Source organism: Oncorhynchus masou, chromosome 29 (genome assembly GCF_036934945.1).
Source record: "Oncorhynchus masou masou isolate Uvic2021 chromosome 29, UVic_Omas_1.1, whole genome shotgun sequence".
In the NCBI taxonomy this organism is placed as follows: Eukaryota; Metazoa; Chordata; class Actinopteri; order Salmoniformes; family Salmonidae; genus Oncorhynchus; species Oncorhynchus masou.
This window is the reverse complement of record NC_088240.1, coordinates 1,841,149-1,856,875: the sequence shown is the minus strand read 5'-3', so window position 1 is coordinate 1,856,875 and position 15,727 is coordinate 1,841,149. Positions and strand designations below refer to the sequence as shown.

Genomic DNA, 15,727 nt, shown 5'->3' with positions numbered 1-15,727 from the left:
TCATAATGTAATAAAGACAGTCGATCTAGATGGTGTGTCATATTATAATAGAGACAGTAGAGCTAGCTGGTCTGTCATAATATAATAGAAACAGTCGATCTGGCTGGTCTGTCATATTATAATAGAGACAGTAGATCTAGCTGGTCTGTCATAATATAATAGAGACAGTAGATCTAGCTGGTCTGTCATATTATAATAGAGACAGTAGATCTTGCTGGTCTGTCATAAGCTGGTCTAATAGAGACAGTAGATCTAGCTGGTCTGTCATAATACAATAGAGACACAGAGACAGATCTAGCTGGTCTGTCATAATATAATAGAGACAGTAGATCTAGCTGGTCTGTCATAATATAATAGAGACAGTAGATCTAGCTGGTCTGTCATAATATAATAGAGACAGTAGATCTAGCTGGTCTGTCATAATATAATAGAGACAGTAGATCTAGCTGGTCTGTCATAATATATAATAGAGACAGTAGATCGAGCTGGTCTGTCATATATAATAATAGAGACAGTAGATCTAGCTGTCTGTCTGTCATAATATAATAGAGACAGTAGATCTAGCTGGTCTGTCATAATATAATAGAGACAGTAGAGACATAATATAATAGAGACAGTAGATCTAGCTGGTCTGTCATAATATAATAGAGACAGTAGATCTAGCTGGTCTATATTATAATAGAGACAGTAGATCTAGCTGGTCTGTCATAATATAATAGAAACAGTAGATCTAGCTGGTCTGTCATATATAATAGAGACAGTAGATCTAGCTGGTCTGTCATAATATATTAGAACTTAGAGACAGTAGATCTAGCTGGTCTGTCATAATATAATAGAGACAGTAGATCTAATAGAGACTGATCTGTCATAATATAATAGAGACAGTAGATCTAGCTGGTCTGTCATATTATTATTGAGACAGTAGATCTAGCTGGTCTGTCATAATAGAGACAGTAGATCTAGCTGGTCTGTCATAATATAATAGAGACAGTAGATCTAGCTGGTCTGTCATAATATAATTATGACAGTAGATCTAGCTGGTCTGTCATAATATAATAGAGACAGTAGATCTAGCTGGTCTGTCATAATAATAATAGTCATAACAGTAGATCTAGCTGGTCTGTCATAATATAATAGAGACAGTAGAGCTGGATAATAGAGAATAGTAGATCTAGCTGGTCTGTCATAATATAATAGAGACAGTAGATCTAGCTGGTCTGTCATTTAATAATAGAGACAGTAGATCTAGCTGGTCTGTCATAATATAATAGAGACAGTAGATCTAGCTGGTCTGTCATAATATAATAGAGACAGTAGATCTAGCTGGTCTGTCATAATATAATAGAGACAGTAGATCTAGCTGGTCTGTCATAATATAATAGAGACAGTAGATCTAGCTGGTCTGTCATAATATAATAGAGACAGTATTTCTAGCTGGTCTGACATTTTAATAGAGACAGTAGATCTAGCTGGTCTGTCATAATATAATAGAGACAGGAGATCTAGCTGGTCTGTCATAATACAATAGCGACAGTAGATCTAGCTGGTCTGTCATAATATAATAGAGACAGTAGATCTAGCTGGTCTGTCATATTATAATAGAGACAGTAGATCTTGCTGGTCTTAGATAGATCTAGCTGGTCTGTCATATTATTATAGAGACAGTAGATCTTGCTGGTCTTCATAATTGAAGGTTCTACTACACCTGTTGTATTCAGCATTTCACTGTGAGGTCTACTACACCTGTTGTATTCAGCATTTCACTGTGAGGTACTACACCTGTTGTATTCAGCATTTCACTGTAAGGTCTACTACACCTGTTGTATTCAGCATTTCACTGTGAGGTCTACTACACCTGTTGTATTCAGCATTTCACTGTGAGGTCTACTACACCTGTTGTATTCAGCATTTCACTGTGAGGTCTCTACACCTGTTGTATTCAGCATTTCACTGTGAGGTCTACTACACCTGTTGTATTCAGCATTTCACTGTAAGGTCTACTACACCTGTTGTATTCAGCATTTCACTGTGAGGTCTACTATACCTGTTGTATTCAGCATTTCACTGTGAGGTCTACTACACCTGTTGTATTCAGCATTTCACTGTGAGGTCTACTACACCTGTTGTATTCAGCATTTCACTGTGAGGTCTACTACACCTGTTGTATTCAGCATTTCACTGTGAGGTCTACTACACCTGTTGTATTCAGCATTTCACTGTGAGGTCTACTACACCTGTTGTATTCAGCATTTCACTGTGAGGTCTACTACACCTGTTGTATCCAGCATTTCACTGTGAGGTCTACTACACCTGTTGTATTCATCATTTCACTGTCAGGTCTACTATACCTGTTGTATCCAGCATTTCACTGTAAGGTCTACACACCTGTTGTATTCGGCGCATGTGACTACAATTTGAGTCGAGGCTGTAATGGCTGCTAAAGGTGCTTCAACAAAGTACTGAATACTTACATAAATGGAATACGTTTTTATTTTTAATACATTTGTCAAAATTTCTAAAAACCTGTATTTGCTTTGTCATTATGGGGTGTATATTGATGAGGAAAGACAACAATATAATCCATTTTAGAATAAGGCTGTAACGTAACAAAATGTGGAAAAAGTCAAGGGGTCTGAATACTTTCCAAATGCACTGAATATGATATCAGCTAGCATGACCTCTGACTTCCTACCTCCAGAATGCAGAGACATAAAAACTGCATCCACATGGTAATCATCTGACTCAATAAATGGTCAAAATCCCAAACTATGCTGTTAACTCCAGGTGGCAGATGGGACAGTTGAATCTGTTTGGTCACGTTTCCTTCATCCTCCACTCCTCAACCCCGCCGTCTTCTACCTCACATCATGTCCAGCTGTAGGGAGAGGTGATAAACCACGGTAGAGCAGTCACATATACAACTGTTGATCTTATAGATGTGTAGCCGCCGACCCCACGACTTTCTCCCTGAAAACCACAAAAGACTAACACTCACCAGGTCGTCCACATCTCCTGTATCGTCCACCACAGCTGCTGCTGCCTCCTCTCTCTTCTCCCCTGCAGTCAGGAACTAAGGACAGAGTCAGGCTTCAATCAGGAAATAGGACTGGACAACTTCTCCTCTGTCATTTTACAACCACTCAGATATACTGACCAAAAATATACACGCAACAATATCAACAATTGTACTGAGTTCCACTTCATATTTACTCAATTGAAATCAATTCAATAGGCCCTAATCTATGGATTTTACATGACTGGGCAGGGGTGTAGCCATGGGTGGGCCTGGGAGGGCATAAGCTCACCGCTCGGGAGGCAGGTCAAAGCAATTAGAATCAGTTTTCCCCACAGACAAAAAATACTCCTCAGCACCCCCCTTCAGACGACCCCACAGGAAGCAGGATGTGGAGGTCCTGGGCTGGCGTGGTTACACGTGGTCTGTGGTGAGGAAGCAGGATGTGGAGGTCCTGGGCTGGCGTGGTTACACGTGGTCTGCGGGTGAGGAAGCAGGATGTGGAGGTCCTGGGCTGGCGTGGTTACACGTGGTCTGCGGGTGAGGAGGCAGGATGTGGAGGTCCTGGGCTGGCGTGGTTACACCTGGTCTGTGGTGAGGAAGCAGGATGTGGAGGTCCTGGGCTGGCGTGGTTACACGTGGTCTGTGGTGAGGAAGCAGGATGTGGAGGTCCTGGGCTGGCGTGGTTACACGTGGTCTGTGGTGAGGAAGCAGGATGTGGAGGTCCTGGGCTGGCGTGGTTACACGTGGTCTGTGGTGAGGAAGCAGGATGTGGAGGTCCTGGGCTGGCGTGGTTACACGTGGTCTGTGGTGAGGAAGCAGGATGTGGAGGTCCTGGGCTGGCGTGGTTACACGTGGTCTGTGGTGAGGAAGCAGGATGTGGAGGTCCTGGGCTGGCGTGGTTACACGTGGTCTGCGGGTAAGGCCAAATACTCTAAAATAACGTTGGAGGTGGCTTACGGTAGAGAAATTAACATAAAATTATCCGGCAACAGCTGTTGGACATTCTTGCAGTCAGCATGCCAATTGCACACTCCCTCAAAACTTGAGACATCTGTGGCGTTGTACTTTTTAGAGTGGCCTATTATACCCACAAGGTGTGTAATGATCAAGCTGTTTAATCAACTTCCTTGATATGCCACACCTGTCAGGTGGATGGATTATCTTGGCGAAGGAGAAATGCTCACTAACAGTGATGAAAACACATTTGTGCACAAAATTTGAGAGAAAAAAGCTTTGTGTGTGTATGGAACATTTCTGGGATCTTTTAGCTCATGAATCCAACACTTTACATGTTGCCTTTATATTTTTGTGGGTCTGTTCATTTCAATGAACCATTCTAACGCCTGGTCACCCCAGAGGAAGGTAGTTAGCTGGTTCTCCTGTACCTGCTTGGCATCATGACTCGAGAACGTGCTCCCTTCAACTTCGTCCTTGTTGATCAGGGTCAGGGCATCTGTTAATCAATACCACAATTAATAACCTGCTCACAGAACGCTGCTTTAATAAAGAGCGTTAACATGAGGCCTGCTATTGTACCTTGGACTAGCATGTCCCAGAATTCCTGAAGGCCTCTAACAGGAATACTGGTCTTCAGAGACTGGATGTAGCTGTTGTAGTGATCAGCATTCCCAACCTGAAGAAAGAGTTACAATAGGAGATCCAAATTACCTACCTACCGGAGAGGGAGGTACAATAGGAGATCCACTTTACCTACCTACCTACCTACCTACCTACCTACCTACCGGAGAGGGACACAATAGGAGATCCACTTTACCACCTACCTACCTATCCCTACCTACCTACCGGAGAGGGAGGTACCTTCTGACATCCACATTACCACTTTACAATAGTACCTAAATCATTTACCGGAGAGGGAGGTACAATAGAGATCCACATTATACCTACCTCCTACCTACCTACCTACCGGAGAGGGGTTTCAGGAGATCCGGACATTACCTGGTGATTGACCTCCTACCTACCTACCTACCGGAGAGGGAGGTACAATGATCCACATTACCTACCTACCTACCTACCAGTTTTGACTGGGAGAGGAGTTACAATAGGAGATCCACATTACCTACCTACCTACCTCAGTGGAGAGGGAGGGTACAAGGCCAGAGATCCACATTACCTACCTACCTACCTACCTACCTACCTTTACATCATTTACATTTAAGGCCTGATCAGAGCCTTATCCAGAGCGACTTACTGGTGAATTCACCTTCTGACATCCAGTGGAACACCATTACAATAGTGCATCTAAATCATTTGGGGGGTGAGAAGGATTACTTTATCCATCCTAGGTATTCCTTGAAGAGGTGGGGTTTCAGGTGTCTCCGGAAGGTGGTGATTGACTGGGCTGTCCTGGGTCGTGAGGGAGTTTGTTCCACCAGGGGGGCCAGAGCAGCTGGAACAGTTTTGACTGGGCTGAGCGGGAGCCCACTTCCTCAGTGGTAGGGAGGCGAGCAGGCCAGAGGTGGATGAACGCAGTGCCCTTGTTTGGGTGTAGGGCCTGATCAGAGCCTGGAGGTACTGCGATGCCACATTTCCCTACCACAGCTCCGTAGGCAAGCACCATGGTCTTGTATCCGGACCTACCTACCTACCTACCTACCTAACTGGAACCTACCAGTGGAGAGAGCGGAGGAGCGGGGTGACAATAGGAGAACATTGGGAAGGTTGAACACCAGACGGGAGGTACTGGATGAGTTGTAGGGGTTTAATGGCACAGGCAGGGAGCCCAGCCAACAGCGAGTTGCAGTAATCCAGACCTACCTACCTACCTACCTACCTACCTACCGGAGAGGGAGGTACAATAGGAGATCCACATTACCTACCTACCTACCTACCTACCTACCTACCTACCTACCTACCTACCTACCTACCTACCTGAGATACAATAGGAGATCCACATTACCTACCTACCTACCTACCTACCTACCTACCTGAGAGGGGGGTACAATAGGAGATCCACATTACTGTTATGAATTTTATGTATAATGACTAAATGATGTATACATTTAAAGTAATGATAGGACTATATCTAACAGAATTCCACCCTGTCTCTGTATAATGATGAATGATCGTCCATAAGAAAAGAGGAATTGTTAAACATACACTGTAAAACCTGTTCACAGGCTACTGACATGTAAAACTCTTGTATTGAATGGTCACCTGAACAGACTGCTCTCTGAAGGTCTGGATACAGGGGATGCACTTTATGTAGTAGTTCATGTTCTTGTTGCCAAGCAACTGCTCTATCCTGCCAGTCAGCTGTTGACACACTGGAGGACACATGCAGACATGGGGTCAGGAAGATGTCAGGAAGACAACGGGTCAGGATGGGATCATGATAGGTCAAACGCTAGCCAGAGGGGTATCCTACCAAGCAAGCTAGATCTACTCAGGGTTAACTAAAGCTAGCCAGCTTCAGTTATCAAAATTTTAAAAAATCACATTTTAATCTTTATTTTTACTAGGCAAGTCATTTTTTTTTTTTTTAAGAACAAATTCATATTTACAATGACAGCCGAGGAACAGTGGGTTAACTGCCTTGTTCATGGGCAGAAAGACAGGATTTGTACCTTGTCAGCTTCTAACGATCCAGCTAACCTGCTCAGTTACTGGCCCAACGCTTTAACCACTAGGCTACCTACTGGTTACTGGCCCAACGCTTTAACCACTAGGCTACCTGCTGGTCACTGGCCCAACGCTCTAACCACTAGGCCACCTGCTGGTTACTGGCCCAACGCTCTAACCACTAGGCCACCTGCTGGTTACTGGCCCAACGCTCTAACCACTAGGCCACCTGCTGGTTACTGGCCCAACGCTCTAACCACTAGGCCACCTGCTGGTTACTGGCCCAATGCTCTAACCACTAGCTACCTGCCACCAAAATGCTGGTTACTGGCCCAAGTGCTCTAACCACTATCCCACCTGCTGGTTACTGGCCCAACGTCATTCTAAACCACTAGGCCACCTTCTGGTTACTGGCCCAACACTCTAACCACTAGGCCACCTTCTGGTTACTGGCCCAACACTCTATGCAGGATAGTGGAGTTAGTGAGTTAGCCTGCCCTGGAGCAGGTTAGTTCCAGGATAGAGTTAGCCCTGAGTTAGCCTGCCCTGGAGCAGGTTAGTTCTGAGGATAGTGGACCACTAGGCCACCTTCTGAATGCAGGATACTGGCCCAACTGGAGCAGGTTAGTTCTAACCAGGATAGTGGGTTACCCTGAGTTAGCCTGGCCTGGAGCAAGTTCTGAATGCAGGATCTAACCACTAGGCCACCTGCTGGTTACTGGCCCAACGTTCTGAATGCAGGATAACCACTAGGCCACCTGGAGCAGGTTGGTTACTGGCCCAACTGCCCTGGAGCAGGTTAGTTCTAACCAGGAGGCCAGTTGCTGGTTACTGCCCCAAGCTGAATGCAGGATAACCACTAGGCCACCTGCTGGTTACTGGCCCAACACTCTAACCACTAGGCTACCTGCTGGTTACTGGCCCAACGCTCTAACCACTAGGCTCTAACCACTAAGCTACCTGCCACCCAAAATGAAGGAAAATATATCAGCAGGCTGCGAAATGGGCTTTTAGAAGTGGCGTCTCTATTGTATTACTTTTCGCACTCCTATCCATAAAATATTCATCACAATTATATTTGTCAAACAAAGGTTTTACTGTGAGTTAAGTTTCAAATGCGTTCTGTCATTGCTAAACTATTTTAACTTTAAAATAAACTGACAAATCTAGTTCTCTTCCTGAAATGAAGGGGATGATGGCGCAGTCTTTGTGAGGGAAGGAATCTGATTTCATTCGTCACTTCATTCAGGATAAATGGAGTTAGCCCTGAGCTAGTCTGCCCTGGAGCAGGTTAGTTCTGAATGCAGGATAGTGGAGTTAGCCCTGAGTTAGCCTGCCCTGGAGCAGGTTAGTTCTGAATGCAGGATAGTGGAGTTAGCCCTGAGTTAGCCTGCCCTGGAGCAGGTTAGTTCTGAATGCAGGATAGTGGAGTTAGCCTGCCCTGGAGCAGGTTAGAGTTAGCCTGCCCTGGAGCAGGGTTAGCAGGGTAGTGGAGTTAGCCCTGAGTTAGCCTGCCCTGGAGCAGGTTAGTTCTGAATGCAGGATAGTGGAGTTAGCCCTGAGTTAGCCTGCTCTGGAGCAGGTTAGTTCTGAATGCAGGATAGTGGAGTTAGCCTGCCCTGGAGCAGGTTAGTTATGAAGGATTCCTTGCTATAGAAATGTACCTGGCTAAAAGGTGAGCCACATTCATATGACTAGTTATCCCAAGTTGAACTCAAGAGTAAACATACAGTATAGAACACCTGATTGGTAGGATACCCCCTCATGGTCATCTTGCCAATGACCATAAGAGCTGTCAAGACTGTACAAACAGATCTGGGACCAGGCTAGGCCATGAGACTTGTTTGAGAAGGAGAGAGTAGAACCAGCCAATCATCTCACCCTCTCCAAACGGAAGACTCTTCTGGCGAATCAGAGTGCGGAAATCCCGTGCTGGATCTACACTGCCCACCTGGTAGAGGAACACACAGGTCAACATACAGTAGAGAACACCTGGTAGAGGAACACAGGTAAATTATATGATATACAGTGGGGTTTCCACCATTTGCAAATAATTTCATTAAAAATCCTACAATGTGATTTTCTGGTTTTTTTCCCTCATTTTATCTGTCATAGTTGAAGTGTACCTATGATGAAAATTACCGGCCTCTCATCTTTTTAAGTGGGAGAACTTGCACAATTGGTGGCTGACTAAATACTTTTTTGCCCCAGTGGTGTTCATATGCCACAGTTCATTACTGCAGGCATAACTGTGCCTCAGGGCCAAAAGGGCACAGCATGGAGGCGTCCTTGTGTTCTGTGTCGCATGACCTGCACCACTTGTTCAGTTTGCCTCTGCTTTACATCAGAAAGAGACTGCTATGGGACATGGCACAGGCAGCAAAATATTGTGCAGCGGACTTCCAAAGGGTGTACTGTTTAAAAAATATATTTTTATTTTATAATATTTTTTTTAAACCTTTTTTTTTGTTTTTTTTGTGTGTGTTAGAATTGCTTTTTGATATGTTGTATACAGTTATAGGTCATTTCACCAATTTGGCCACTTGGGTATATTTGGTGTCCCACTTGTGTGGGACACCTGGGTGACTTCATGCTAAATGTCATGTAGCTCACCCATTCCTGAAGTTATCAGTCTGAAACTTTACACACCTACAGTTGCTCCTCCATCAAAATTATCTCCAGCATCCTATTATAGTACATGTGAAAGATGCTACAACAATAAAAAACAGAAAACGTATGCTCTTTCTTTCTCTTTTCTTCCACCAGATCTACTGTGTTATATTCTCCTACATTATATTAACATTTCCACAAACTTCAGAATGTTTCCATTCAAATGATACCAAGAATATGCATATCCTTTCCTCTGGGGCTGAGCTACAGGCAGTTAGGTTAGGGTATGTCTTCAGGCGGAAATTGAGAACAAGGGATGCAGCCATAAGAGGTTAAGGAAAAGCAACAAACAAGTGCTCAGCATATGTGGGAACTCCTTCAAGATTGTTGGAAAAGTATTCCAGGTGAAGCTGGTTGAGAAAATGCCAAGAGCGTGTAAAGCTCTCATCAAGGTAAAGCGTGGCTACTTTGAAGAATCTCAAATAGAAGATATATTTTGATTTAACACTTTTTTGGTTAGTACATGATTCCATATGTGTTATTTCATAGTTGATGTCTTCACTATTATTCTACAATGTAGAAAATATTTAAAAAATGAAGAAAAACCGTTGAATGAGTAGGTGTGTCCAAACTTTTGATTGGTACTGTATATGATGTGTACTTTCAATAATTCCATATCCCATGTTAAGTCCTCTGGCCTACTCTCACCTGTGTGATGCTTCCCTCTGTGATGTCAGCCAGGTTAAAGTCTTCCTCCTCGTCAACTTTGGCCTTCTTGGCATCAGGCTCCTCAGTGCTGCAGAGGATAAAGAGGGTCAGTTATATGGGGATATACTCAACTGGTTTTGCGTGACTCCTCACGCACCCCGTCCTCTCCTCCTTTTGAAAAAGGTCAAAGGTAACCGAGGAGAAGAAATACATGTGCTTGTATGAAACAATCCTCTTTCTCAACTGACATGTCATGAGGCAAATTCCGTTTACATAGGAGGAATCCCAAAACACGTGTAAAGACATAAATAAAAGCAGCAAGTCGTGCGAGCCATTTTCTAGATTAAAGGATAAGTAGCCTGTGGTTTTCTCCTTTGAGAAAAGAGCGGACTCAAAGGGGGTGTGGATTATTAAAACATTGCCGCGCTAGCTGCCGGGAGGTCCCACCCGGAGGCCAGGGTAGCCTAGTGGTTAGAGCGTTGGACTAGTAACCGAAAGGTTGCAAGTTCGAATCCCCGAGCTGACAAGGTACAAATCTGTCCCTGAACAGGCAGTTAACCCACTGTTCCTAGGCCGTCATTGAAAATAAGAATTTGTTCTTAACTGACTTGCCTAGTAAAATAAAGGTAAAAAAAAAAAAAATCAAACTCCTCCGTTTGCCTATTAACAACCTGCCTATTAACCTATTAACAACAGACCTTTGCCCAATACTGGATCTCCCATGGAGTGTTCTACACAACTGATATGATCACAATACTGTTTCCAGCCCTGTAGGTAAGAGATAACAAGTAGTTTAGAACCCATCTGAAACGAAGCAGAAATGAGGTGACAAACTAGTAGCTATGAGATTTGAATCACATTCCTACCCGTTCCCAAACAGCTAGAATATAGACCTACCCGTTCCCAAACAGCTAGAATATAGACCTACCCGTTCCCAAACAGCTAGTGATGTAGACCTACCCGTTCCCAAACAGCTAGAATATAGACCTACCCGTTCCCAAACAGCTAGTGATGTAGACCTACCCGTTCCCAAACAGCTAGTGATGTAGACCTACCCGTTCCCAAACAGCTAGTGATGCAGACCTACCCGTTCCCAAACAGCTAGTGATGTAGACCTACCTGTTCCCAAACAGCTAGTGATGCAGACCTACCCGTTCCCAAACAGCTAGTGATGCAGACCTACCTGTTCCCAAACAGCTAGAATATAGACCTACCCATTCCCAAACAGCTAGTGATGCAGACCTACCTGTTCCCAAACAGCTCCTTGCTGGTCTTCAGCTCCTTCTTCTTGACCACCTCCTTCAGAGGGAACTTCTTCTTCAGTGTCTCCAGGGGGGCTTGACAGCGGGTGGCCACCGCCAGGGGGCGCTGGAGAGCTGTAGTCAGCCAGGGGTCCATGGGGGGAGGGGGGCACTGGGGTTCACCGCCCGATGGTGCAGGCACTGTAGTGGGAGAAGTGTGTTTTGTGGGGGGGTGAAATATGAGGGAAAATTAAGATGTAGAAAAGTAATAGCAGATTGAGAACGCGTTACATGGAGAAATAACCTGACAATAGAGGAGGAGCCCTACCTGGAACAGTCTCTAGAACTGGGGATGTGGTAACTACCTGGAACAGTCTCTGGTACTGAGGGTTGGGGATGTGGTAACTACCTGGAACAGTCTCTGATACTGGGGATGTGGTAACTACCTGGAACAGTCTCTAGTACTGAGGGTTGGGGATGTGGTAACTACCTGGAACAGTCTCTGGTACTGAGGGTTGGGGATGTGGTAACTACCTGGAACAGTCTCTGATACTGAGGGTTGGGGATGTGGTAACTACCTGGAACAGTCTCTGGTACTGAGGGTTGGGGATGTGGTAACTACCTGGAACAGTCTCTGGTACTGAGGGTTGGGGATGTGGTAACTACCTGGAACAGATCTCTGGTACTGAGGATGTGGTACTGAGTTCCCAAACAGTTGGGGATGTGGTAACTACCTGGAACAGTCTCTGGTACTGAGGGTTGGGGATGTGGTAACTACCTGAACAGTCTGGTACTGGGGATGTGGTAACTGACCTGGAACAGTCTCTTGGTACTGAGGATGTGGTAACTACCTGGAACAGTCTCTGGTACTGAGGGTTGGGGATGTGGTAACTACCTGGAACAGTCTCTGGTACTGAGGGTTGGGGATGTGGTAACTACCTGGAACAGTCTCTGGTACTGAGGGTTGGGGATGTGGTAACTACCTGGAACAGTCTCTGGTACTGAGGGTTGGGGATGTGGTAACTACCTGGAACAGTCTCTGGTACTGGGGATGTGGTAACTACCTGGAACAGTCTCTGGTACTGGGGATGGGTACCTGGAACAGTCTCTGGTATGAGGGTTGGGGATGGTAACTACCTGGAACAGTCTCTGGTACTGAGGGTTGGGGATGTGGTAACTACCTGGAACAGTCTCTGATACTGAGGGTTGGGGATGTGGTAACTACCTGGAACAGTCTCTGGTACTGAGGGTTGGGGATGTGGTAACTACCTGGAACAGTCTCTGGTACTGAGGATGTGGTAACTACCTGGAACAGTCTCTGGTACTGAGGGTTGGGGATGTGGTAACTACCTGGAACAGTCTCTGGTACTGAGGGTTGGGGATGTGGTAACTACCTGGAACAGTCTCTGATACTGAGGGTTGGGGATGTGGTAACTACCTGGAACAGTCTCTGATACTGAGGGTTGGGGATGTGGTAACTACCTGGAACAGTCTCTGGTACTGAGGATGTGGTAACTACCTGGAACAGTCTCTGGTACTGAGGGTTGGGGATGTGGTAACTACCTGGAACAGTCTCTGGTACTGAGGGTTGGGGATGTGGTAACTACCTGGAACAGTCTCTGGTACTGGGGATGTGGTAACTACCTGGAACAGTCTCTGGTACTGAGGGTTGGGGATGTGGTAACTACCTGGAACAGTCTCTGGTACTGAGGGTTGGGGATGTGGTAACTACCTGGAACAGTCTCTGGTACTGAGGGTTGGGGATGTGGTAACTACCTGGAACAGTCTCTGGTACTGAGGGTTGGGGATGTGGTAACTACCTGGAACAGTCTCTGGTACTGAGGGTTGGGGATGTGGTAACTACCTGGAACAGTCTCTGGTACTGGGGATGTGGTAACTACCTGGAACAGTCTCTGGTACTGGGGATGTAGTAAATACCTGAAACAGTCTCTGATACTGAGGGTTGGGGATGTGGTAACTACCTGGAACAGTCTCTGGTACTGAGGATGTGGTAACTACCTGGAACAGTCTCTGATACTGAGGGTTGGGGATGTGGTAACTACCTGGAACAGTCTCTGGTACTGAGGGTTGGGGATGTGGTAACTACCTGGAACAGTCTCTGATACTGAGGGTTGGGGATGTGGTAACTACCTGGAACAGTCTCTGGTACTGAGGGTTGGGGATGTGGTAACTAACTACCTGGAACAGTCTCTGGTACTGAGGGTTGGGGATGTGGTAACTACCTGGAACAGTCTCTGGTACTGAGGGTTGGGGATGTGGTAACTACCTGGAACAGTCTCTGGTACTGAGGGTTGGGGATGTGGTAACTACCTGGAACAGTCTCTGGTACTGGGGATGTGGTAACTACCTGGAACAGTCTCTGGTACTGAGGGTTGGGGATGTGGTAACTACCTGGAACAGTCTCTGGTACTGAGGGTTGGGGATGTGGTAACTACCTGGAACAGTCTCTGGTACTGAGGGTTGGGGATGTGGTAACTACCTGGAACAGTCTCTGGTACTGAGGGTTGGGGATGTGGTAACTACCTGGAACAGTCTCTGGTACTGAGGGTTGGGGATGTGGTAACTACCTGGAACAGTCTCTGGTACTGAGGGAGGGATGTGGTAACTACCTGGGATGGTACTGAGGGTGGGGAACTACCTGGAACAGTCTCTGGTACTGAGGGTTGGGGATGTGGTAACTACCTGGAACAGTCTCTGGTACTGGGGATGTGGTAACTACCTGGAACAGTCTTTGGTACTGAGGGTTGGGGATGTGGTAACTACCTGGAACAGTCTCTGGTACTGAGGGTTGGGGATGTGGTTAACTTTGAAGAGGTCTTTTTTCTCTCCATCTTCATCCTCCTCCACCAACATCATGGAGTCAATCAGAGTGTCCACCGCTGACAGCTGGTCCTCTGGGAACAGGAAACAGGAAACACACAACCATCACATGGATAAAAAACATTCAAGGAAAATAAAAGCAGTCAGACTTTATACTGAGGATAGTGCTTATTGGTTGATCAACTACCTGAGTGATCCACTTGCCTACCTGAGGGAGTGTACATCGTAGCACAGGAGTGGTCCACTAGCCTACCTGAGGGAGTGTACATCCTAGCACAGGAGTGGTCCACTAGCCTACCTGAGAGAGTGTACATCCTAGCAGAGGAGTGGTCCACTAGCCTACCTGAGGGAGTGTACATCCTAGCAGAGGAGTGGTCCACTAGCCTACCTGAGGGAGTGTACATCCTAGCAGAGGAGTGGTCCACTAGCCTACCTGAGGGAGTGTATATCCTAGCAGAGCCTACCTGAGGTGGTACATCCTAGCAGAGGAGTGGTCCACTACCTGAGGGAGTGTACATCGTAGCACAGGAGTGGTCCACTAGCCTACCTGAGGGAGTGTACATCCTAGCAGAGGAGTGGTCCACTAGCCTACCTGAGAGAGTGTACATCCTAGCAGAGGAGTGGTCCACTAGCCTACCTGAGGGAGTGTACATCCTAGCAGAGGAGTGGTCCACTAGCCTACCTGAGGGAGTGTACATCCTAGCAGAGGAGTGGTCCACTAGCCTACCTGAGGGAGTGTACATCCTAGCAGAGGAGTGGTCCACTAGCCTACCTGAGGGAGTGTATATCCTAGCAGAGGAGTGGTCCACTAGCCTACCTGAGGGAGTGTACTTCTTGTTGTTCTCCAGAGAAGGGAAGCTGTACTGCCTCAGATCTTCCATGAACGGAAGCTGAACATACACCAGACACTAAGAACACAGAAGGTTCTAGAGTTAGCCCAATGGCGTCTGGTCCAAAACAGTGCACCAAAAAGGGAATAGGGTATGACGTATTTGACTAACTCACCTCATACTTCTCCTTCATACAGGGGAAGGCTGCTCCTACTTGTGGGTTTCCATTGCGGGCGTAAACATACCTCACCACCGCCACCATCTTGAGGTCATCCAGAGCACGGATCAGACCTGAGAGAGCTACACCTGCATGCTGAGCTCAGACAGACAGGCAGACAGAGAAAATGAGTATGAAGACAAGTCCCTCTCTTGATTCAACAACATCCGGTCACTATTCTCACCTCATCATCTTTAGGGGCGAACACCTTGAGGACCTGAGTCCCCACAAACTGGTGTCTGTTGATCTGTAGCAGAACAATACAGGTCAGAGGTTAGAGATAATGTTGGTCTGTAGCAGAACAATACAGGTCAGAGGTTAGAGATAATGTTGGTCTGTAGCAGAACAATACAGGTTAAAGGTTAGAGGGGCTGTTGATCTGTAGCAGAACAATACAGGTTAGAGGGGCTGTTGGTCTGGAGCAGAACAATACAGGTTAGAGGGGCTGTTGGTCTGTAGCAGAACAATACAGGTTAGAGGGGCTGTTGGTCTGTAGCAGAACAATACAGGTTAGAGGTTAGAGGGGCTGTTGGTCTGTAGCAGAACAATACAGGTTAGAGGGGCTGTTGGTCTGTAGCAGAACAATACAGGTTAGAGGGGCTGTTGGTCTGTAGCAGAACAATACAGGTTAGAGGGGCTGTTGGTCTGTAGCAGAACAATACAGGTTAGAGGGGCTGTTGGTCTG

At 46.2% G+C, this 15,727-nt stretch overlaps 1 protein-coding gene across 1 annotated transcript in view; it reads right to left on the bottom strand.

The window, feature by feature from the left end:
- Window positions 1-2,472: 2,472 nt before the first annotated feature.
- Window positions 2,473-15,727, bottom strand: part of xrcc5 (X-ray repair complementing defective repair in Chinese hamster cells 5) — a 32,334-nt gene continuing 19,079 nt past the window's right edge. Inside the window, 13 exon segments of the mRNA XM_064943846.1 lie at window positions 2,473-2,875; window positions 2,996-3,070; window positions 4,402-4,469; window positions 4,553-4,649; window positions 6,191-6,300; window positions 8,477-8,546; window positions 9,914-10,001; window positions 11,160-11,310; window positions 11,313-11,355; window positions 13,939-14,069; window positions 14,813-14,903; window positions 15,001-15,138; window positions 15,227-15,289. Of these exon segments, the coding sequence (XP_064799918.1) occupies window positions 2,861-2,875; window positions 2,996-3,070; window positions 4,402-4,469; window positions 4,553-4,649; window positions 6,191-6,300; window positions 8,477-8,546; window positions 9,914-10,001; window positions 11,160-11,310; window positions 11,313-11,355; window positions 13,939-14,069; window positions 14,813-14,903; window positions 15,001-15,138; window positions 15,227-15,289 (1,140 nt within the window). The 3' untranslated portion in view covers window positions 2,473-2,860.